The 24,093-nt window shown below is 39.9% G+C and overlaps 1 protein-coding gene across 6 annotated transcripts in view; it reads left to right on the forward strand.

The window, feature by feature from the left end:
- Positions 1–24,093, forward strand: part of OSGEPL1 (O-sialoglycoprotein endopeptidase like 1) — a 247,443-nt gene that overhangs the window by 187,458 nt on the left and 35,892 nt on the right. For 4 of the 6 annotated variants that reach the window (XM_072120940.1, XM_072120937.1, XM_072120939.1 and 1 more), the window contains one exon: positions 13,453–13,524. The exons of 1 other annotated variant lie outside the window; for it this stretch is intronic. In XM_072120940.1, coding sequence (XP_071977041.1) covers positions 13,453–13,524 — 72 coding nt within the window. Of the gene's footprint in view, positions 1–13,452; positions 13,525–14,099; positions 14,125–24,093 lie in introns of those variants that run through there. One more of the 6 variants, XM_072120941.1, reaches the window with a different exon arrangement.

Genomic DNA, 24,093 nt, shown 5'->3' on the forward strand with positions numbered 1-24,093 from the left:
TTACATATTTAGCATCAAAACCCCCTATATAACCAACCCATTTTCAGATCTGCCCCCCTCAAGCTATCAGAAACCACTTTTACGAAGATTGTTAACCCCTTGAGATCTTCATAGTAATTGAATCAAAATGGAGGTGAAATTTAGAATGGTCAAATTGTTCCCTTATACGTTCATTTAGCAATAAAATTTACACATTTCCAAAATATAAAAAGAGAAAACCCACCATACAATTTGTTCTGCAATTTCTCCTGAGTACAGAGACCCCCCACATGTGGCCATTACTTGTTTTATGGGCGCACAGCGAGGTGCAGAAGGGAAGGAGAGCCCTGCAGCTGCCAGGATTTTAGTTTCCTCATTGGCCCCTTTTGAAGGCTATAAAATTTTCGCTTTTTCGTTATTTGGGCCATGTGATGCCATTTTTTTTGCGCGATGAGATGCTTTTTCCATTGTTACCATTTTGGGGTTGGTATCACCTATTGTTGAAAATTTAGGAACTTTTTTTGAGGGCAGGAGTAGAAAAGCATCAATTCTGTACTGGATTTTTTACTCTTTTTTTTTTTGGTGTTCACCGTATAGACTAATAATCATGTTATCTTTATTCTATGGGTCGATACGATTACGGGGATACCAGACTTGAATATATTTTCTTACGTTTTACTAAATTTGTCAAACAAAACCCTAATGTGGGGAAAAATCTATCATTTATGTATCGCCGTCTTCCAAGTGGCATAACATTGTTACTTTTTTGGCTACGGAGCTGGTTGATGGCTTGTTTTTTGCAGGACTTGTTGTACTTTGCACCAGTATCATGTCGGAGTACACATGGTTTTTTGATCACATTTTATAGCATTTTTTGTGGGATTGAATAGCTAAAAATCATAATTTTTGGAAGGTTTATAGCAGTTTTTTTTACGGCGTTTATCGTGGGGGTTCAATAATGATTTACTTTTATTCTACGGGTTGTTACGGACGCGGTGATACTATATATGTGGGGTTTGTGTTATGATTTAGACTTTTTTTTTAGTTATATGTCTCTTTATATGTTTTGGGGGTTTTGGGCATTTTTAGTGATTTATTACTTTATTTTTTTATTGAATAACATTTTTTTTTTTACTTTTTCACTTTTATACCATGGGAAATGAACAAGCAATCATCTGATTGCTTGTTCATGATAATATTCTGCAATACTCATGTATTGCAGAGTATTATCAGAGTCAGCCTATGCACTTGCATAGGCTGGCACTGTGCCTGTAAGATGACGTCACAGACGCCATCTTACCGGCAATTCTTGAAGGTAACTCTGGGGTCCAGATCGGACCCCAGAGTTGCTATAGCAACTATCGGCGCCCCCCGAAAATGGTTCGGGGGGGCCGATCGTGGGGGAAAGAACCCCCAGAGGCATGTTAGATGCCGCGGTCGCGCTGACCGCGGCATTTAACGGGTTAAGCACCCGCGATCGGAGTCGACTCCGATCGCGGGTGTTACACTGGGGTGCCGGCTATCAGTCACAGCCGGCACCCCGTGTTTCCCGATGCCGGTTCGGCTCAGATCTTGAGCTGAAACGGCATGGGCTCAGCGTCCGATATATCGGACGCTGAGCGCTAAGTCATTGAGCTCAGCGTCCGATATATCGGACGCTGAGCGTTAAGAGGTTAAAAACACATGCATGTTTTTACACAATCACAATCATTTTTACACTCATATACGTGTCTACAGATTTATACACACATACAGTATATACACATCAAATTTACAACATACACACAGATATACAGCATATACACACACACATCCTGTATGTACAGCATATATATGCACGAATCCCATATATACAGCATACACACCAAATATATATACAACATACACACACATCTAGGATATACAGCATATATACATACACATCCAATATATACACACAGCACATACGCAGATATACACATGCATCCAGTATATACAACACATACGCAGACATACAGCATATATAGACACGCATCCAGTATACACAACAAATACACACAGATATACAGCATATATACACACACATCCAGTATATACAACACATACGCACAGATTTACAGCATATATACACACGCATCCAGTATATACAGCACATACGCAGACATACAGCATATATAGACACGCATCCAGTATACACAACAAATACACACAGATATACAGCATATATACACACACATCCAGTATATACAACACATACGCACAGATATACAGCATATATACACACGCATCCAGTATATACAGCACATACGCACAGATATACAGCATATATAGACACGCATCCAGTATACACAACAAATACACACAGATATACAGCATATATACACACGCATCCAGTATATACAGCACATACGCACAGATATACATCATATATACACACACATCCAGTATATACAGCACATACGCACAGATATACATCATATATACATACACATCCAGTATATACAGCACATACGCACAGATATACAGCATATATACACCATACACAGCATATATACACACACATCCAGTATACACAACAGATATACAGCATAAATACACAAAAAAACACATATACAGCACATATACACACAAACACATACAGTATACATGCATTTACATATGTAGCAATTATACTTACCCCAGCTGGATGTCGCTCAGTCGGAACGTGGTTGCAGGATCAGGAAGAAGGTGGACAGCGCTGTGAGGTGCTAGGACGGGCCAGGCCGGGCACAAGTCGGACGGGACGCGAGGTGTGCGGCCCGGGCCTGAGGCAAAGCGTGCAGGCCGGGCAGGACGCAAGGCGCGCAGGCCGGGCAGGACGCAAGGCGCGCAGGCCGGGCCTGACACATGGCTCAGGACGCGACACAAGAGAGGTGGGTTGGGCAGGGGGCCTGCCCCACTACCTCTCCGCCCGCCCCACTACCTCTCCGCCCGCCCCACTACCTCTCCGCCCTGATCCACATTCCATTTACTCCCTTAACTACGTCCCATTATCTGCGAAAACGCTGAAAGATCTTTCCTCTTATGACAAAAAAAGACTATCATGGTTTGGGGTTATTAATGTCTCAAAATGGGCGTACTTCCCAGTTTCTTGTATTTATTTCAAGGGGCTCCAATCCTTCCCCCCCCCCCCCTCGTCCTTTATTAAGAAACTGCAAACCGCAGTGCTGAAGTTTGTATGGGGCTTGTCTAGACCTGGAGAGGGCTGGAGAATACTGACCTGCCCTAACGCGACAGGAGGGACCGGTATGTCAAGACCTCCGTTCCTTCTGGGATAAAGTATAAGAATTTTCACTTATAGCCTAGGTACTATGCCTCAGCTAAAATTGGGTTACTATCAATTTTCCCAGGTAGCATTAGCACACAGAAAAAAAGCCCTCCTTCGTTTCTTTCTCACAGCTGCACCATCAGTCATCCCCCGCCATTGGAGATCTCCGACTCCCCTTCCCCATTTTACAGAATGGGTACAAGAGTTAGTAAATATATGTAGAATGGAGGAGCTCACCGCAGAAGTGAATCTAACTACTGAAAAATTCACTCGCACCTGGAAACCCTGGTTTGTTTTTAAAGGGACACCCACCTATACTGCACTGTTTACTTGTATTTGGAGATTCTAGTGGGGAATTCTGTCATTCCCCCTACCCATTCCTCCCCAGCCCTTTACCTTCCCCCTCTTTCTATTTTTTTTCCATTTACCTCTTATCATAGAACCAAACATGCTGAGGCTATGCAAAGGTAAAATTAGCAAACTTTTGTCATAAATTTAAAAATTTAAGACAAGTTATAATGCCTTGTATCCACGAGGCTTGTTTCTTACATTCTGTTAGAAAGGTTGGACATACTCCCAGTTCTCAAATTTCCCAAGCTCATGCCCTTTTACTATATCTTTACATGTGATTGTTACCTATAAACCATGTACACTTTTCGTGCAAATAGCAAAGTGATCCTGCGTGATCCTCGGCATGGTACCCTGAAATCGGTTTGTACATGATGTTGTATACTGTTTATTATATGTAAACTACCTTTCTTTCTTTTCAATAAACTATATTGAATATAAATCTGTTTGTAAAAGGAATGATAATGGAATCTGAAGGAAGTGACCGAAGTGATAGTTTTGAAAAACGAAGGAAACGTGAAGTGTGTTGAATACACAATAATACATTTATTCGGGAAACAAGGGGTGCCGGCTATAACATATAGCCGACACTGCAGTGTAACACCCGCGGTCAGAGTGGGCTCAGTTCGCGGGTCTTTCCCCCACGATCGCCCCCCCGTTTAAAAAAACTGTTAAAAAACTGCCAAAAATTATTATTTTTGGCAATAAAAAGTGTTCAAAAAAACATATGTACCCCAAGAATGATACCTTTGCACAGTACAACATCTCCTGCAAAAAAACAAGCCATCAACCAGTTCTGTAGCCAAAAAAGTAAAAATGTTATGCCACTTGAAGACGGCAATGCAAAAATGATCGATTTTTTTCCACATTAGGGTTTTATTTGGCAAATTTAGTAAAACGTAAGAAAAAATATTCATGTATGGTATCCCCGTAATCCTATCGACCCATAGAATAAAGATAACAGGATTATTAGGCTATACGGTGAACACGAAAAAAAAATTAATAAATAAAAAAATCCAGTACAGAATTGATTTTTTTTTACTCCTGCCCTCAAAAAGTTCTAAATTTTCAACAATAGGGGGTTCCAAACCCAAAATGGTAACACTGGAAAAAGCATATTATACCGCAAAAATTGCCGTCACAAGGCCTCAACAACGAAAAAGCAAAAATTTTATAGCCTACAAAAGAGGCCAATGAGGAAACTAAAATCCTGGCAGCTGTAGGTCCCTCCTTCCCTCCTGCGCATTGCTGTGCGCCCATAAAACAAGTACAGGCAGTCCCCGGGTTACGTACAAGATAGGGTCCGGAGGTTTGTTCTTAAGTTGAATTTGTATGTAAGTCGAAACTGTATATTTTATAATTATAGATCCAGACAAAAAAAAAATTGGCCCCAGTGACAATAGGAGTTTAAACATTTTTTGCTGTAATGGGAGCAAGGATTATCAATAAAGCTTCATTAGACACCTTACAGCTGATTATTGCAACCTGGGACTATAGTAAAGCATTCAGAAAGCTTCACCAGAGGTCAGAGGGTCTGTCTGTAACTATGGGTTGTCTGTAAGTCGGGTGTCCTTAAGTAGGGGACCGCCTGTAATGGCCACAAGTAACGGTCTCTGTACTCAGGAGAAATTATAGAACAAATTGTATGGTGGACTATATCTTTTTATCTTTTGGAAATGTGTAAATTTTAGGGCTAAATAAACGTATAACCGGCACAATTTGACCATTCTAAATTTCACCTTCATTTTGATTTCCAGATTGAAGATCTCAAGGGGTTAATCTTCCTAAAAGCTGTTTCTTGAGGGGAGCACATTTGAAAATCGGTTGATGCTAAATATGTAAAATTTCATTCAAAACGGGATTTATCCCCAAAATAGTAAATTCTGAAAATACAGAAAATTGCTATTCGATTTGTAAGCCGCGTGACATCAAAATAAATTATCCAGACATTTCAAAAATTATGAAAATGTAAAGTAGACATATGGGAAATGTTATTCAGTAACTTATTTAGGTGGTAAATCTATCTGCCTGAAAACGTGATGATTTCGAATTTCAACAATGGCAAATGTTTAAAAAAAAAAAAAAAACTTTTTTTTTTTGTAAATAAACGCAAAGCTTATCAGCCGACATTTACCACTAAAATGAAGTACAACATGTGGGGAAAAAACAATCTCAGAATCGCTTTGATAAGTAACAGTGTTCAAAAGTTGTAACCATATAAAGTGACGCAAGTCAGAATCCAAAAAAAAAATCGGGCTGAGCCTTAAGCTTTAAACTGGCAACGTCCTTAAGGAGTTAATACAATAAATACATTATACAATAAGTACATTAGTCCCATATGGCCTCAATGAGGCCACCAAAATCATAACTTAATTAACCTCTTCATAACAGAAAAGCAATATAAACAAGCAGAAGAATCTGAGAGAAGCAAAACGCCTTCAGTCTATTTTTTATTGTAGTCTCGAAGAGAAACAAATTTCTACATACAAAAATCCAAGCTTATGTATAATTATAAGTCATAAGTCATCTCCCAAGGTGACAGCAACCCTCCAAGCATAACACACCAAAGAAGCAGGTACCCTTTTTTTACCACTGTCACCATCTGTAGTTTCAACAAGACACTATAAAGTCCCAAAAACACCTAACCTTACACCACTATTATTTCACCGGAAGATGGCGGCATACCTCTCCGACCACATGGAGGACCTCAGCACCGACTCTTTTCCTGAATGTCAAAAAGGTTAAATGTACTTTTCTTAACAAGATGGAGATCGAGAACATCACATAAGCTCGAAATGCAGCAATAGCTATTTTATAACTCCCAGTGACCGCCACTCCAAATGACAAAAAATAAACAATGTCCGTTTACTAACAATGTTCAGATCACTAATAGATTTGATATATCTTGCTTTCAACTCAATTAACACCCTTAGGAGTTATTAATTCGTAGGAATCTGATAAAATAAAAATCCACCTCTTAACTCTATTTATAATTTAACAACAAAATGAACAAGTTATACTATAGTGATAGCACACACTTTCTCTAACCAAATGGAAGTCACTCATACATTTATGAATGAAATCTAACACCATAATATTGTTTAACCCCTTAACGCTGAAGCCACTTTTCACCTTCCTGACACGGCCCATTTTTTCAAATCTTCCCTGTGTGACTATAAATGGTTATAACTTTGAAACGCTTTAACATAGCCAAGTGATTTTAAAATTGTTTTCTCGTGACACTTTGTACTTCATGTTAGTTGAAAAATTTTGGTGGTATGTTTTGCATTTATTTATGAGAAAATCAGATATTTGGTGAAAATTTGGAAAAATTCTCGATTTTCAAACTTCAAAATGTTCTACTTTTTCCACACATAGTCATAACAGCAAAAAAACTTAATAACTAACATTAACCGAATGTCTTCTTTATGTGGACATGGTTTTTATGCATACTCTTATTTTTGTAGGATGTTATGGGCCTTTGAACGTTAGGTGCGATTTTTCACATTTTCATAAAAACTGCAAAATCCTGCTATTAAGGGACCTGCTCAGGTTTCAAATCACTTTGAGAGGCCTAAATAAAAGTAAAAACCCTTAAATTACCCCATTATAGAAACTACACCCCTCAACGTACATAAAACAACTTTTATGAAGTTTATTAACCCTTTAATTGTTTTACAGGGGTTAAAACTAAATCGGATACAATTTTGAAAGTACATTTTTTTTGGCTAAATTAATGTGTTTTTCAAACAATGTACAAATTCTCAGTGGATAAAATACCAAAACGCTCCAAAAAATTTGATACCCAATCCCTCCCGCATATAACAATACCCCATATTTGGTGGTAACCTGCTGTATGGGCACACGCCAGGGCATCAAAGAGAAGCTGCGCCATTCAGAGCAGATTATGCATTGTCACTTTTTATTGGCTATACAATCTTTATTTTTTTGGCAATTTGGCAATATAAGGGCTTATTTTTTGCGACATGAGATGAACTTTACAAATACTCTATTTTAGTGGGTCATTAGCTTATTGATGAGATTTTATTAATTCTTGAATGTATGGGTGAAAAGAAAATTGTCAATTTTGGTTTCCTTTCTTTTTGTTTTTTTTTGGGGGTCGTACACCTTACACTAAAAATACTATATTATCTTTATTCTATAAGTCACTACGATTACGGTGATACCTTATTTATATAGTTTTTCATTTATTTTTACAATTTTACTGGAAAAAAACGAATATAGAGGAAATCTCATTTGTTTTTTGCATCGCCATCTTTTCGGGGACATAACTTGATATTGATACCATTTTGGCATACATAACTTTTTTTGATCACTTTTTAGAACATTTTTGTGAAGAGATTTTATAAAAAATTTAAATTTTTGGCGAGTATTTCGGGTTTTTTTTTACGGAGTTCCTCAAGCGGGCCCAATAATGTTTCTGAGTTATTGTACGGATTGTTACGGACGCGACAATACCAAATATGTGGGTTTTTTGGCGATTTTGTGTTTTTTTCACTTTATTGCATGAATATAGGGAATGTTTGTGTTTAGGGGACTTTAACTTTATTTAATTAATTCTTTTTATTAAAAAATGTTTTTATTAAATGTTTTCCACTGATCACTTGTTCAAGCTATTCTTCACCTTACACAGTGTAATACAGATGAGCATGCGCAGCCAGAAAGCAGGACCCGGCTCACGGAGGAGGATCGCGCAGCCCCGGGGCTGCGATCAGAACCACGGTTTGATTCTTGCAAAACGCCCCTAACACGCCGCAGTCAGCGCGACCGCGGCATGTTAGGGGTTAACACCCGCGATCGGAGAAATCTCCGATCGCGGGTGTTAGAGGCGGGTGTCAGCTATAATATATAGCCGACACCCGCAGCTTCTGGCCCCGGCTCCGTTTAGGAGCCGGGGCCAGAAGCTTGACGTAATAGTACTGCATTTTGCGGGAACGCACCTCCCGCCATGCAGTACTATTACGTCAAATGTCGTCTGGCGCAAACTGTCATTTATCTCGTCTGGCGCAAACTGTCCTTATATAAGTGCAGGCATACACTAGATACACTCAGTGCACCCCACACCTCTGCACTGTACATGTATGGTGCAGAGAGTGAAGAGATTAAACAGGGGCACAGCAATAACAGAACTGAGTTCTTTAACCCTTACAGGACCTGGCCCTTTTTTGTTTTTTCATTTCCATTTTTCACTCCCCATGATCAAAAATCCATAACTTTTTTTATTTTTCCATGTCCAGAGCTGTGTGACAACTTGTTTTCTGCGTAACAAATTACACTTCAGGGAAGCGGGAAAAAAATTCCAAATGCAGTGAAATTGGTAAAAAAAAACGCATTTGTGCCGTTTTCTTGTGGGCTTGGATCTTACGGATTTCACTTTGCACCCTAAATGACATGTCTACTTTATTCTTTGGGTCTGTACGATTACGGGGATAACAAATTTATCTAGGTTTTTTAATGTTTTCATACATACAAAAATTAAAACCTCCTGTACAAAAATTTTTGGGGGGATTTTGCCATCTTCTGGCGCTAATAACTTTTTAATACTTTGGTGTACAGAGCTGTGGGTGGTGTCATTTTTTGCAGATTTTGATGTCTACAATGTTATCAATTTTAGGACTGTACAACCTTTTGATCACTTTTTATAGAATTTAAATTTTTTTTAAAATGACAAAAAAGTGCCATTTTCGATTTTTTTCCCATGATTTTCCGTTACGGGATTAAACGCAGTGAAAAACCATTATCATATTTTAATAGATCGGGCATTTTCGGATGTGGCGATACCTAATGTGTTTATGATTTTTACTGTTTATTTATATTTATATCAGTTCTAGGGAAAGGGGGGGGGATTTGAGTTTTTAGGGTTTTTTATTATAATTTTTTTTTTTACTATTTTTCAGACTCCCTAAGGTACTTTGACCCTAGGTTGTCTGTGCGATCCTATCATATACTGCCACACTACAGTATTGAAGTATATGGGGATTTTACACCTCATACATTACAATGTGCTGATAGCATGAGTTAACCCAAAGTAGCCTTGGGTCTTCGTGAGACCAGACGCTGGCTATGGCGACGGATCGCCGCTCCCCGATGATGTCACAGGGAGCGGCAATCCTCAAAAAGATGGCGTGCCCATTCGTCACCATCTTTTTGAAGCCGCAGGTAGCTTTGCCGGCGGCGATCAGCAGGAAGACACCCGCGATCGGTGCTTGCAATATGCAGCAAAGCCTTACCGGCTATGGAGAGGGCTCAGCACGTGAGCCCTTTCCATGCACCTGCGGCTGACCCGTGACGTGCTATTACGTCACGGGTCGCGAACGGGTTAAGAACTCTGCGGTGTAACCCATCTGGTCCAGGAGCCTTGTATACATTTATTTTATTGAGCTTGGATCATGTCTACATTCAGCCAGTCTAGTATATTACAGGATGCATGGCCTGCACTGGCACCACCTACGCCAGATGTTTTTTTCTTCTATTGTATATACAGAGCCAAAAAAAACATTTAGTATTTCCTCTTTCTCTTTTACTCCTCTCAACAAAGCCCCATTTTCAGTTTACAGTGGTCCCAGCTGCTCTGACCTATTTTATAAACAGTACTTTTTTTCATTTTCATTCATAGTAATTTTAGCATTTATTTACATTTTATCTGTCGCTGTTAGCCACGTGGGGAGTAATCTAGCTTGTCTTTACTTGTTACCTATAGATATAAATTTTGATGTATTTCAAGACCCAGTATAGATTTGAATGTCTTCCATTTGACATTAGTATCATCATGTGACAGTCTTTATCCTGTAGTGCAGCCCTAAATTGAAAATCTTGAAATTCAATGTTTTTGTATACATAAATATATTTGTTATGATCACTGTTCCCAAGAGTTTCCCAGATGCTGCCATTTTTTGCATCACCTCTTGTGGGATCTTCTACAAGCTGTACCATAAAACGATCCTGCAGAAAGTTGATAAAATCTCTTCCCTTTCAGATTAAGAACCCTGACCTCAATTTATATTTGGAAAGTTAAAGTATTCCATAATTACAACTATTCATATAGGTAACTCCCTATTTGCTGAGTGATCTTGGGGGGGGGGTCAATAGATTACGCTGAAAAATAATTTTCTCAAAGTTCCCCTGGCTTTGAATCTCAACGCACAAAGATTCGGGCTCCTCACATCCCTTATTCATAGTATCATAGTATATAAGGCTGGACGCAAGTCCATCAAGTCCAACCTTTAACCCGTTCACGACCCGTGACGTAATAGCACGTCACGGGTTGGCCGCGGGTGCAGGGAGAGGGCTCACGCGCTGAGCCCTCTCCATAGCCGGTAAGTCTTTGCTGCATATTGCAGCAAAGGCTTACCGGTAACACCCGCGAGCGGTTAAAGTACCCTAGGGAGTCTGAAAAGTACTAAAAATAAAAATAAAAAAAAGTTAAAAAAAAAAATTATAATAAAAAACCCTAAAAACTCAAATCACCCCCCTTTCCCTAGAACTAATATAAATAAACAGTAAAAATCATAAACACATTAGGTATCGCCGCGTCCGAAAATGCCCGATCTATCAAAATATGATAACGGTTTTTCACTGCGTTTAATCCCGTAACGGAAAATCGCGCCCAAAGTCGAAAATGGCACTTTTTTTGTCATTTAAAAAAATTTAAAAATTCTTTAAAGAGTGATCACAAGGTCGAACTGTCCTAAAATTTATAACATTGTAAACGTCATCAAAATCTGCAAAAAATGACACCACCCACAGCTCAGTACACCAAAGTATAAAAAAGTTATTAGCGGCAGAAGATGGCAAAATCCCCCCAAAAATTTTTGTACAGGAGGTTTTAATTTTTTTAAATGTATGAAAACATTATAAAACCTATACAAATTTGGTATCCCCGTAATCGCACAGACCCAAACAATAAAGTAGACATGTCATTTGGGGCGCACAGTGAAATCCGTAAGATCCAAGCCCACAAGAAGACGGCACAAATGCGTTTTTTTAACAATTTCACTGCATTTGGAATTTTTTTCCCACTTCCTAGTACACGGCATGGAATATTCAATGCCATCTCTATGAAGTGCAATTTGTTACGCAGAAAGTAAGCTGTCACACAGCTCTGTACATGGAAAAATAAAAAAGTTATGGATTTTTGATCATGGGGAGTAAAAAATGAAAATGAAAAAACAAAAAAGGGCCAGGTCCTGAAAGGGTTAAGTATTAAGCAAATGTTTTTCCCCCTTAACCCGTGATATTTTTGTTCTCCAGAAAGGCATCCAGGCCTCTCTTGAACATGTACATAGAGTCCTCCATAACAACCTCCTGCGGCGGAGAGTTTAATAGTCTCACTGCTCTTACAGTAAAGAACCTTTGTCTATGGTGATGGTAGAATCGCCTCTCCTCTAGGCGTAGAGGATGCCCCCTTGTACTGGTAACAGGCCGAGGTATAGAAAGATGTTTGTAGAGTTCCTTGTACTGCCCGTTCAGGTATTTGCACGTTGTAATGAGGTCTCCCCTCATCTTTTTTCTGAACTGAATAATCCCAAATTTTGTCATCTGTCATTCTATTCTAGTCTCCCATTTCCCTAATAATCTTGGTTGCTCTCCTCTGCACCCGTTCCAGTTCTACTATGTCCTTTTTATACACTGTGGAAAGATTATCCCGGCACTTCCTCCACAGACTTGCAAGACATACGTAGTAAAGATTCTCTTTTATTGAAATAAAACTGAGAACACGTGTCCAAAGAGTCCAATACACAGACCTACGCGTTTCGGCGGTCACGCCTTATTCATGGTCTACTACTCAGTGGTAAATACATGCTATTTAAAATAAACCATCATGTCATGTCTGTGGAGCAAGTGCCGGGATAATCTTTCCACTACGTCTTCGTGTTCCAGCCTTCACACTGATCCAAGAGCACCTGCACAGTATCAGAGACGGAGCAACAGAAAGGGGTGAGCTGAATCGACACCTTGTGTGTGTTTTTTGTTTCCATGGTGCATGACTTTATATTTATCTACATTAAACCTCATCAACCATTTCTCTGCTCACTCTTCTTGCATCCACAAATCCCTCTGTAATGCTAATCTATCAACCTTCGTATTAATTACTTTACACAGCTTAGTATCATTATTGACCATTATCTCATTCACAATCGGTTCAAGTCTCTTCTGACATACAGACCAATCCCACTTCCTTTTCTATTTGCTCTGTCTTTTCTAAAGAGTGTAAAACTTTGAATACTATGAAAACAATCTTCCATTGATCGTTCTGTTTTTTATTACTTGTCTCATCAACCATATCATTATTGTGTATATTTGTGTATAAATTTGTGTTCTATTCAGATTTTGTCTTATACCATGACTGATAAAGAGACCTAATTAGTGTTGAAAGCTTGCAAATAACAGCTTCCTTTTAAGTTAGCCAATAAAAGGAATCAACAACTGAGAACTCTCACCTTTCATCTATTTAACCACTTGCTTACATGGTACAGATAATCATTTGGTATCTATGTATAGATAAACTTAGATGTGGAGACATTTAGATATATCTCCATATTTGCACACACATGCTGACTGCCATTGCACAGCAGGTGGTCAAAAACTGAAACAATAGGAAAGAGTTCTTTTTCTCACAAGAGTTTACAATCAAAGAGTAACCAGAAAAATCTAAGAGGTAAAAGTGCTTACATAATATAATACATTTGTTTCAAATGTACCCTTCCCTTAATTAATTTTATTTTTTGGTGACTTGTGTATCAAATTTATTTAATTGCTTTATTAATTACTCTATTATTAATTACAGTTTAATAGTAAAAAATGCATTTTATCCTTAGGAATGGTGTAGAGAGGCTATGTGCTGGGGCTGGAGTCTTAAAAAATGCACATAACATACGGTACGAACCAAGGTAATAATTCTAATTTTCTGGTAGTTTAGAACTTAGTGTGAACGCATCTAATAACAAAAAAAATTGTTTTCATTCTTTCCAGTAACAATTCATATGTATTGAATCGAGAATCATAGTTACATTTTTCCCACTTATTCCAGTGTTTATTGTATTTTTGCCATACAGCTATTAAAAAACAACTAACTTTATTCCTATATTTCTTTTGTTATTTTATGAAAGGAAATCTGGGGCTGTAGGAGTGTGTTCTACTAATCTTCTCTCATACTGCCCAATCAGCAGTAGGTAAAGTCAGAGAAGCTACTATGAACAGTAGTGATATGTGATCTTTCTATGGTCATCTAGAGTCTGTATTCACACACATGCTAATATTCTGTTGACATGGCGTTTTCACCTGGAAAATTGGGGTCCGGCATCCAGGCAAAGAAAAAGTGAAAGTTCAAAACTTTTTATTTCATCTGTATTAAAAACCTAGAAATTGTACCATAGGGGAAGTGGGTCTGATGCATTTTGAACTTAAAGTTCTTGATCCTAGCCTAAGCTAGCTAAGGTACATGATATGTTATATATGTATTAAGGCGGAAGTAGACATCATCAATCAAGTCAGTAATGAGCAACGGAGGTAATACAAGCAAACAAAAAATACAGGTAAATATTCACGAAAATACATAGAACCTAAATAATATATGTACATGAAATTGTTCCTCTTTTAGGCTCCTCATTCAATAGGAGTAACAACAAGGCAAGATGTATCACCGTTATGTATCTCTTTGCAGTGTTTAGACACTGCAGAGATGTTATATGTGCTGTTTGTATTAGTTACAACGGAGCAATCTGAACCAGCTTCAGACATGTTCAGATATCCAAATTTTTAAACTGCGTTTGGGGCTTCCTATATATTCCAGGGAGTATGATTGACACACAATAGAATACACAACATAAGTAGTGTTACAGTTAATGAATGTAAACATTTTTAATTTTTGTTGGTATGGCTGTGAAGGACAGCCAACTTTTGGAGACAGAATTTTGCCTAGAGTAAGAAACAGAAGCCTGTTTTTTTTTGTTTTGTTTTTTTAAATCAGATTGATCTTTATTTATTTGTCCCTTGTTCCGGCCCCCGAAAGCTTCACCTTCAGCAATTCTGGGATGGACCTTGTCTGCCCAATTTTATTACTTATAATAAGTTGGGCAATGCCCCAGCCCTTCAGCACATTCCCAGACCAACAAAATCATTCATACCCCGACATTCGTACCCCCCACGATAATCCTACCTCTCAGCAATGCTTGTGACGCCTCTAATCTGCTTCACTTTCCCCCATAGGGTGTGAATAAGCTTCTTTGATCACTCCGGCACAGAGGATTTCTTTAAAAACTTGCAATCTTTATTTGTCCAAAAAATCGAAAATTGTATAAAAATAGTTGCAAACATCCATTATCGCATCACCAGATACACATCATGTGGGAATAGCGGAGCCTACGCGTATCAGGTGTGTACTACACCCTTAGTCATGGCATACTGAATGGAATAGGGTGTGTGTCTAATATGCCGGTAACCGGGTGACGTAAAACTCGAACATCCGGAATCAGCACATCGGCCCTAAAAACATCACAATAAAATACAATGTATAGAATAGATAGAAAGAGTACCCACTATGTATTACATTATAGATAGGATAAATAAACAAAATGGATACAGGAGATTGGGTGATGGGGAGGTTAGATACCATAACCCCAAATTAAACCGGAGCCTGAATATATGGCTCAATGTTCGGTCACCCTAAATGTACCTAACACTTAGTCAATATTGATCCACAATAATCATATTGAATACAAAAGCTACCTCTCACAAGAGAGGAAAGAGAAGGATCGACTAAAAGGATGCATATTAAACAACAAAATCTTTATTAGTAACAACAATGCTCAGAATTAAAAATGCATTAAAATTACAGGTGGTGGAGTACAAAAAGAAAAAACGGGCCGACCCGGACAAGGCAAGAATATAGAGAAGGTGACTTATATCGTGGTAAGAGACTGAACTAATACGCCAAACACATTGGCAGTTTGCTGCAAGGATTTTGGATTTGTATCAGCCGAGTGGTGGTAATGAAAACCGACCACTCTGGCGCATATAATATGTAATGAGTAAACTACCCTTTGCCTAGGTAGTCAGCTCTTACCCGATAGTGGAGGTGTAGAGTTTCTGCCGCTGTCCGGGAGGGTCCGCGACGTACGTTTCGGCTCGGGGTGGGCCTTCGTCTGGGGGTGGCGTCCTCCCGTACTGGGGCCGGTATATGACAAAGGAATGGACCAATAAGCATTCCGATAAAGACACATGTGACCCCGGGTCACGTGATGTATGTAATCATGGCTAACGTAGTCACGTGACTCGATATCGCGAGATCACGTGACTCGATATCGCGAGATCACACGGGCTCCAACAGAATCAATTAGAGAGCAAATATACCAGGTATTGCACAGAGCCTGCATTTACCAGGGCAGAATAGCCATGATTTTTGATGGAAATAGATACTATTCGGGGTATTATAAAAATAATCTGTGCAAGGAAAATATATGTGCAAAAAATAAAATATGAAAAAACGTTGTGTAAAATATGATCGTTATAGTTATTATGTACATAATGTTATATCATCATATACATAAAAGCATTGTGTAAAATAAGTGTATGGGTAACCACACAAACCTTGAATTCACATATTATATAAAGTGACATGTTCATATGCATACATATAATACAAATGTATAATCAATTAAGCATGTTATTTAGAGTGACATGTGCATAGAAGACATATAGTACAAGAACATGATGTATCGATTAAATGTGTATAAAAATAGCATACATACATTTGGTAAATGAAGATACATGGTATACAAATAAATAAAGATAATAATAAATAAAAGAATTCATTTTATCTCAACAAAATAATTCATTGTGTCCCTATACCATCGTGTATTGGAGCCCACCAATATCATATTGGGGAGATGTACATATATATTACAATCCCCAAGTAGGTAGCTGGAGCAAATACAAAGTATTAACCATTTTGGACAGGGTGTCTTATGGGTTAAGTGATCGTTGGGTAAACGTCAATATATGTGAGACATCATAGTGAGGAGCAGGGTGGGATAGGGTGTGAGTGGTGAGGGGGTGAGGGATGGAGAGTGAGGAAAATACACATAATAATTACATTACATTTAAAGGAAACCTACCACTTCTGATGGTAGGTAGGAGATGTAAACACCGGGCACCAGCTCAGGGTGAGCTGGTGCCGGAGCTTACCTTAGCGAGTGTTTTAAACCGCTATATCGCGGTTTAAACACATTTTGATTTACCTCTCCGAGGTAGCTTCGGCGCTGCGCGCCGGAGGCGTCACGCGCGCACGGCCGCACGCAGCGCCGAAGCTACCTCGGAGAGGTAAATCAAAATGTGTTTAAACCGCGATATAGCGGTTTAAAACACTCGCTAAGGTAAGCTCCGGCACCAGCTCACCCTGAGCTGGTGCCCGGTGTTTACATCTCCTACCTACCATCAGAAGTGGTAGGTTTCCTTTAATGGCTAAACCCATATCCAGGTATAAAGTATATTAATGCAGGTGTGTAGAGAATTTACTAAGATTAACCTCTTCCCGCTCAGCGTCCGATATATCGGACGCTGAGCTCAGTGACTTAGCGCTCAGCGTCCGATATATCGGACGCTGAGCTGATGCCGGTTTGGCTCAAGATCTGAGCCGAACCGGCATCGGGAAAGACGGGGTGCCGGCTGTGACTGATAGCCGGCACCCCAGTGTAACACCCGCGATCGGAGTTGTCTCCGATCGCGGGTGCTTAACCCGTTAAATGCCGCGGTCAGCGCGACCGCGGCATCTAACATGTATCTGGGGGGTCTTTCCCCCACGATCGGCCCCCCCGAACCGTTTTCGGGGTGCGCCGATCGTTGCTATAGTAACTCTGGGGTCCGATCTGGACCCCAGAGTTACCTGCAAGAATTGCCAGTAAGATGGCGTCTGTGACGTCATCTTACTGGCACAGTGCCAGCCTATGCAAGTGTATAGGCTGACACTGATAATACTCTGCAATACATGAGTATTGCAGAATATTATCATGAAGAAGCAATCAGAAGATTGCTTCTTCATGTCCCATGGTATAAAAGTGAAAAAGTAAAAAAAAAAATGTTATTCAATAAAAAAATAAAGTAATAAATCACTAAAAATGCCCAAAACCCCCAAAACATATAAAGAGACATATAACTAAAAAAAAAGTCTAAATCATAACACAAACCCCACATATATAGTATCACCGCGTCCGTAACAAACCGTAGAATAAAAGTAAATCATTATTGAACCCCCACGATAAACGCCGTAAAAAAAAACTGCTATAAACCTTCCAAAAATTATGATTTTTAGCTATTCAATCCCACAAAAAATGCTATAAAATGCGATCAAAAAACCATGTGTACTCCGACATGATACTGGTGCAAAGTACAACATGTCCCGCAAAAAACAAGCCATCAACCAGCTCCGTAGCCAAAAAAGTAACAATGTTATGCCACTTGGAAGACGGCAATACATAAATGATAGATTTTTCCCCACATTAGGGTTTTGTTTGACAAATTTAGTAAAACGTAAGAAAATATATTCAAGTCTGGTATCCCCGTAATCGTATCAACCCATAGAATAAAGATAACATGATTATTAGTCTATACGGTGAACACCAAAAAAAAAAAGAGTAAAAAATCCAGTACAGAATTGATGCTTTTCTACTCCTGCCCTCAAAAAAAGTTCCTAAATTTTCAACAATAGGTGATACCAACCCCAAAATGGTAACAATGGAAAAAGCATCTCATCCCGCAAAAAAAATGGCATCACATGGCCCCAATAACGCAAAAGCGAAAATTTTATAGCCTTCAAAAGGGGCCAATGAGGAAACTAAAATCCTGGCAGCTGCAGGGCGCTCCTTCCCTTCTGCGTCTCGCTGTGCGCCCATAAAACAAGTAACGGCCACATGTGGGGGGTCTCTGTACTCAGGAGAAATTGCAGAACAAATTGTATGGTGGGTTTTCTCTTTTTATATTTTGGAAATGTGTAAATTTTAGTGCTAAATGAACGTATAAGGGAACAATTTGACCATTCTAAATTTCACCTCCATTTTGATTCAATTACTATGAAGATCTCAAGGGGTTAACAATCTTCGTAAAAGCGGTTTCTGATAGCTTGAGGGGTGCAGATTTGAAAATGGGTTGGTTATATAGGGGGTTTTGATGCTAAATATGTAAAATTTCATTCCAAACTGTATTTATCCCCAAAATAGTCAATTCTGAAAATCCGGAAAAGCGATATTCTTTTTGTAAGCCGCGTGACATCAAAATAAATTATCCAGACATATCAAAAATTATGAAAATGTAAAGTAGACAAATGGGAAATGTTATTCAGCAACTTATTTAGGTGGTAAATCTATCTGCCTGGAAACGCAATGATTTTGAATTTCGAAAATGGCAAATTTTTCAAAAAATGTATCATATTTTCTTTTTTTTTGTAAATAAACGCAAAACTTATCTGCCAAAATTTACCACTAAAATGAAGTACAACATGTGGGGAAAAAACAATCTCAGAATCGTTTTGATAAGTAACAGTGTTCAAAAGTTATAACCATATAAAGCGACGCAGGTCAGAATCCAAAAAATCGGGCTGAGCCTTAACCTGCAAAATGGCTGCGTCCTTAAGGGGTTAAATAACATAACAAACATGCATAATTGGGCGGATTTCATACCGCTGGGAATTGTAATCTGTGACAAATCTTACCAAATCCGGGGCTTTTTCTTTTTCTTTAGGTATTAAGAGTGTTTGGCGAGATGTCTTCTTCGCACGCCAGTATGCCTGTTTTAAAGATCTTTTGCTATATCCACGCTGCAAAAATCTATTTTTCAAATCTGTTGCTTGAGCTTCAAATTCATCCTCAGTGGAACATATTCTCCTTATTCGGATATATTATAGATAGTAGAAATATGAAATCTAAATTTAGGAAATACGTAAACCCAAAAGACTTTCCATTAACATGCATGGTTAACATTCCTATGGAGGACTGCAGGTCACAGCGGATCAATCAGTACTGTGTCCACTGCGCCTGCATTACAATGTACCATTTGTTTGCGGTGTCTTGGGAACTACATGTCCTTCTGCTCGATATAGTTGCCGCTTTAAATTATGAAATAACAGGTGCGTATCGATTGAAAACTACACGACCATACACCCATGAAATAAACTGTACTCAAAACCCGATGCACCTCTTCCACCCCTTGGTGAGCCGTAACATAGAAAGTGGATAATAGAACAGATCCAGCAGCTTAGTCAATCACATATATGTAAAATAAAAATGTTTTCATAAGTGGAGAGGAAGATGACAGTAGAAGACCAGTAAGGGAAAAATCAATAATGGAATAAAAATTCATGTCTAGAATTTAAGCCTTTTGGTATTCTCGTATCTAAATGGAGGATCCAAAATGCTTCCCTATTTCGCAGTGTCTTCTGTCTGTCCCCCCCTCTTCTTCCCTTATGGATCTGTTCTATTGCAAAAGTTTCTAAACTTGAAACGTTACCCTGGTGTACCTCGATAAAGTGTTTGACGGCTCCTGACATCCCTGAGATGTTCGGTTAGTCTCTCTTTAAATCTCCGTTTGGTGCACCCAATGTACATAACCGCGCTTGTGCTGCATCTGATGACATATATTACATAATTGCTATTGCAATTGAGATATTTGTTAATGTCATATGTTATTGTATTATCAGTATTGGAAATTTTTTTTGTAACTTTAACAAATTTGCATGTAGTGCATGGGTGTGTGCCACATCTGTAAAAGCCTTTAGTGGTCAGCCACGTGGGATTGCTGTTATGACTTGTATGTTCACAAAACAAACTTGGGGAAACATAATTACCTAATGTCGGTGCCCTACGTGATACTACTTTACATCCACCATGTAAAATTTCAGCTAATTTAATATCATCCATAAGTATGGGTAAATTCTGTTCTACAATCTTTTTGATCTGAAAAAATTGATTACTATACTGTAGTGTCAGGTATGGGATATTAATGTTATTGCCTCTTTCATGTGGGTGATGTTGTCTAGGACCTAGTAGTAATTCTTTGCGATTTTTAGAGTCCACTATGTGTTTTTAGCTCTAGTTAGCGCCCAATTTGGGTATTTCCTTTGTTTTAATCTGGAAATGATGTTTGTGGTCTCTGAATGATAATCTTGATCAGTGCTGCAGTTCCTACGGGCTCTTGTCATTTCCCCCACTGGAATGGATTTTATGGTGTGTGTCGAATGGGAACTCTTTGCATGTAAAATGGTGTTTCCTGAAGTTTGTTTTTTGTATGTACGGGTTTGTACCGTTCCCCTTTCATCAATACCTATGAACAAGTCCAGGAAAATGACACTGTCAATACCCACTGAATGTGTAAATTGTAGGTTATATGTATTATGGTTGAAGTAGTCCATAAGCACCGGTACGGCAGACACATCGCCCCCCCCCCCCAAACAATGAGGAGATCGTCAATGTATCTGCCGTACCAGTGCATGGAGGTAAGAAAGGGATTACTCTTATTGTAAACATACTTTTCTTCCCAAAAGGCCATGACTAAATTGGCTAAAGAAGGGATATTTCACCCCCATGGAGACCCTACGGACTTGTAAATAATAGGTGTTATTATAGGAAAAATAGTTGTGTGTCATTAGGTACCATGTAAGTTCCTTAATGAAGAGTTTGAAATTAGTATCGTAAGTACTGTATTTATTGAGATGATGATCGAGTGCCTCGATTGCTACTGTATGGGGTATGCTTGTATACAACGCTACAACATCACATCCCACCCAAACAAAATTATTTGACCATTTCATCCCATTTATTGCTCTGAGCACATCCCTGGTATCTTGCAGATATCCTGTATCCTGCGTACTAAAGGTTGCAACTGTAAATCAAGCCATTCACAAGCTTTCTCATTCAATGAGCCGATGCCAGATACAATGGGATGCATGGGAGGGGGATTGATTTGCTTATGAATTTTTGGTAGAGCGTGTAATATGAGCATAGTGGGATGTGACACTTCCAAAAATACCCTCTCTTTATCATTCAGAGCTTGTAGTGCAACACCTTCCTCCAAAATATGTACAAATACTGTGGCAAATGCTTTGGTGGGATCCCCCATTAGTTTTTTGTATGACTCCTGGTCCTCCAACAGCTTTTGAACCTGTGTTTTATATAAATCAGAGTCCATAACGATGACACATCCACCCTTATCTGCCATTTTGACAATAAGTGAGGTATCTTGCTTCAATTCCTTAAAGGGAACCTACCACCACGAATCTACCTATAAAGGTAGATTGGGTGGTTGGTGGATGTATGGGACGTGAGGATAGCCCTTTTTAGAGCTAATCCTCACGTCCCCGCTAGCCTAGCATAAACTTTATTGCCCTAATATGTTAATTTAATTAAGCGGCTACCGGGGCGTGGAGTAGCCGGACACGAGGCTACACGGCGCGGCTACTCCACGCCCCAGTAGCTGCTTTCCCCCGCCTACCCTGTGATCTTCGGCGCGCAGCTCCTGGCAGCTGCGCGCCCTCGTCCGAGAAGCCAGAGTTCTGCGCATGCGCAGTAACTCCGGCCTCGTTCCCGAGATCGCGCATCTTGGCCGGAGTTACTGCGCATGCGCAGAACTCCGGCTTCTCGGACGAGGGCGCGCAGCTGCCAGGAGCTGCGCGCCGAAGATCACAGGGTAGGCGGGGGAAAGCAGCTACTGGGGCGTGGAGTAGCCGCGCCGTGTAGCCTCGTGTCCGGCTACTCCACGCCCCGGTAGCCGCTTAATTAAATTAACATATTAGGGCAATAAAGTTTATGCTAGGCTAGCGGGGACGTGAGGATTAGCTCTAAAAAGGGCTATCCTCACGTCCCATACATCCACCTACCACCCAATCTACCTTTATAGGTAGATTCGTGGTGGTAGGTGCCCTTTAAGGGCGTTTTTTTGTCTACGTGTGAGGTTGGACCTATGAGCAGGTCTGTTGGAGGAGCAAGAGTCATGCAAATTTTTCAATTCCCTCTCTATGACTTCCTGATATTTGTCCATAGAAGGGGTTCTTGATTGAGCTGGATAAAAGTGAGGGTTAGGCATCTTTAATTTCTTCATATTGTCTTGTGATAATGTTACCCCTCCTTCATCCAGTTCAGTCAATGTAATGATAGACATTTGTTCTGCAAAGTTAAAACCGGAGAACATATTATTTTGAACATTACTATGTTGACCTGGTTCGGTTATATTCTCACTGCCTAGGATGTCGGTCATAAATTGTCTTTTGACCGTGAGTCCCCTGACAAACTTGTTAATGTCCTTGATGGTGTTAAATAAGTCGAAGTCATTAGATGGTGAAAAACTGAGTCCCAACGATAGTAAGTCTCTTTGGTCATCGGATAGTGGTTTGGTAGAGATATACAGGACATCTATTATGCTTATGGATTTGTCGCTTGTTGACTGCGTAGTGTCCATTGAGGGGGTGGATATGAACGTTTTTCCTTTCCTCCGTCCCTGTCTCGTCCGTTTTTTGAATTTTTGTTGTTAGTTTTCGGTTTGTTATAATAGGATGACTGTGAAGTTGTTGGTTGTGTACGTATGTCAACATCCGATTGTTCATCATTATAATCAGAGCTGTCTATTTCTGAAGACATGAAATTGACCTTTTGTTCGCTTTTACGTTGTTTTTTGTATTTTTTCTTATTTTTCTTAAGAATTGATCTGGGAGTCGTCCTAAAATAATCTCTCCTTCCCCATTCATAGACCTGATCAGGGGCGGACTGGCCATAAGACCCACCGGGAGAAATCCCGGTGGGCCGATTGGTTTGGGGCCGGTCCGGGGCCGGTCCTGTACTGGTGGGGCCGGTGTAAAAACAATAACACATGAAACTCACCTCTCTGACGGCCCGACGCTGCTCCCCTGCTTCCCTGCTTGATACCAGTCCGGCCGCGGTGACAACAACGTACGCGCCGGCGTCGCATAGACCATGACGTCGGCAAGCGACTGACGTCATGGTCTGTGCGACGCCGGCCCGTACGGAGCTGTCACCGCGGCCGGACTGTGTTCAAGCAGGGGAGCAGCGTCGGGCCGTCAGAGAGGTGAGTTTCATGTGTTATTGTTTTTATGTACTGGCTGTATACCAGGGGCTGATGCTGTATGCCTGGGGCTATGTGCTGTACGCCTGGGGCTGGCGCTGTATACCTGGGGCTGGTGCTGTATAGCGGGAGCAGGCTGTACACCAGGGGCTATGGGCTGTAATACTGGGGCTATGGGCTGTACACCAGGGGCTATGGGCTGCAATACTGGGGCTATGGGCTGCAATACTGGGGCTATGGGCTGCAATACTGGGGCTATGGGCTGCAATACTGGGGCTATGGGCTGCAATACTGGGGCTATGGGCTGCAATACTGGGGCTATGGGCTGCAATACTGGGGCTATGGGCTGCAATACTGGGGCTATGGGCTGCAATACTGGGGCTATGGGCTGCAATACT

The sequence above is a fragment of the Engystomops pustulosus genome, chromosome 8 (assembly GCF_040894005.1).
Source record: "Engystomops pustulosus chromosome 8, aEngPut4.maternal, whole genome shotgun sequence".
Classification (NCBI taxonomy): domain Eukaryota; kingdom Metazoa; phylum Chordata; class Amphibia; order Anura; family Leptodactylidae; genus Engystomops; species Engystomops pustulosus.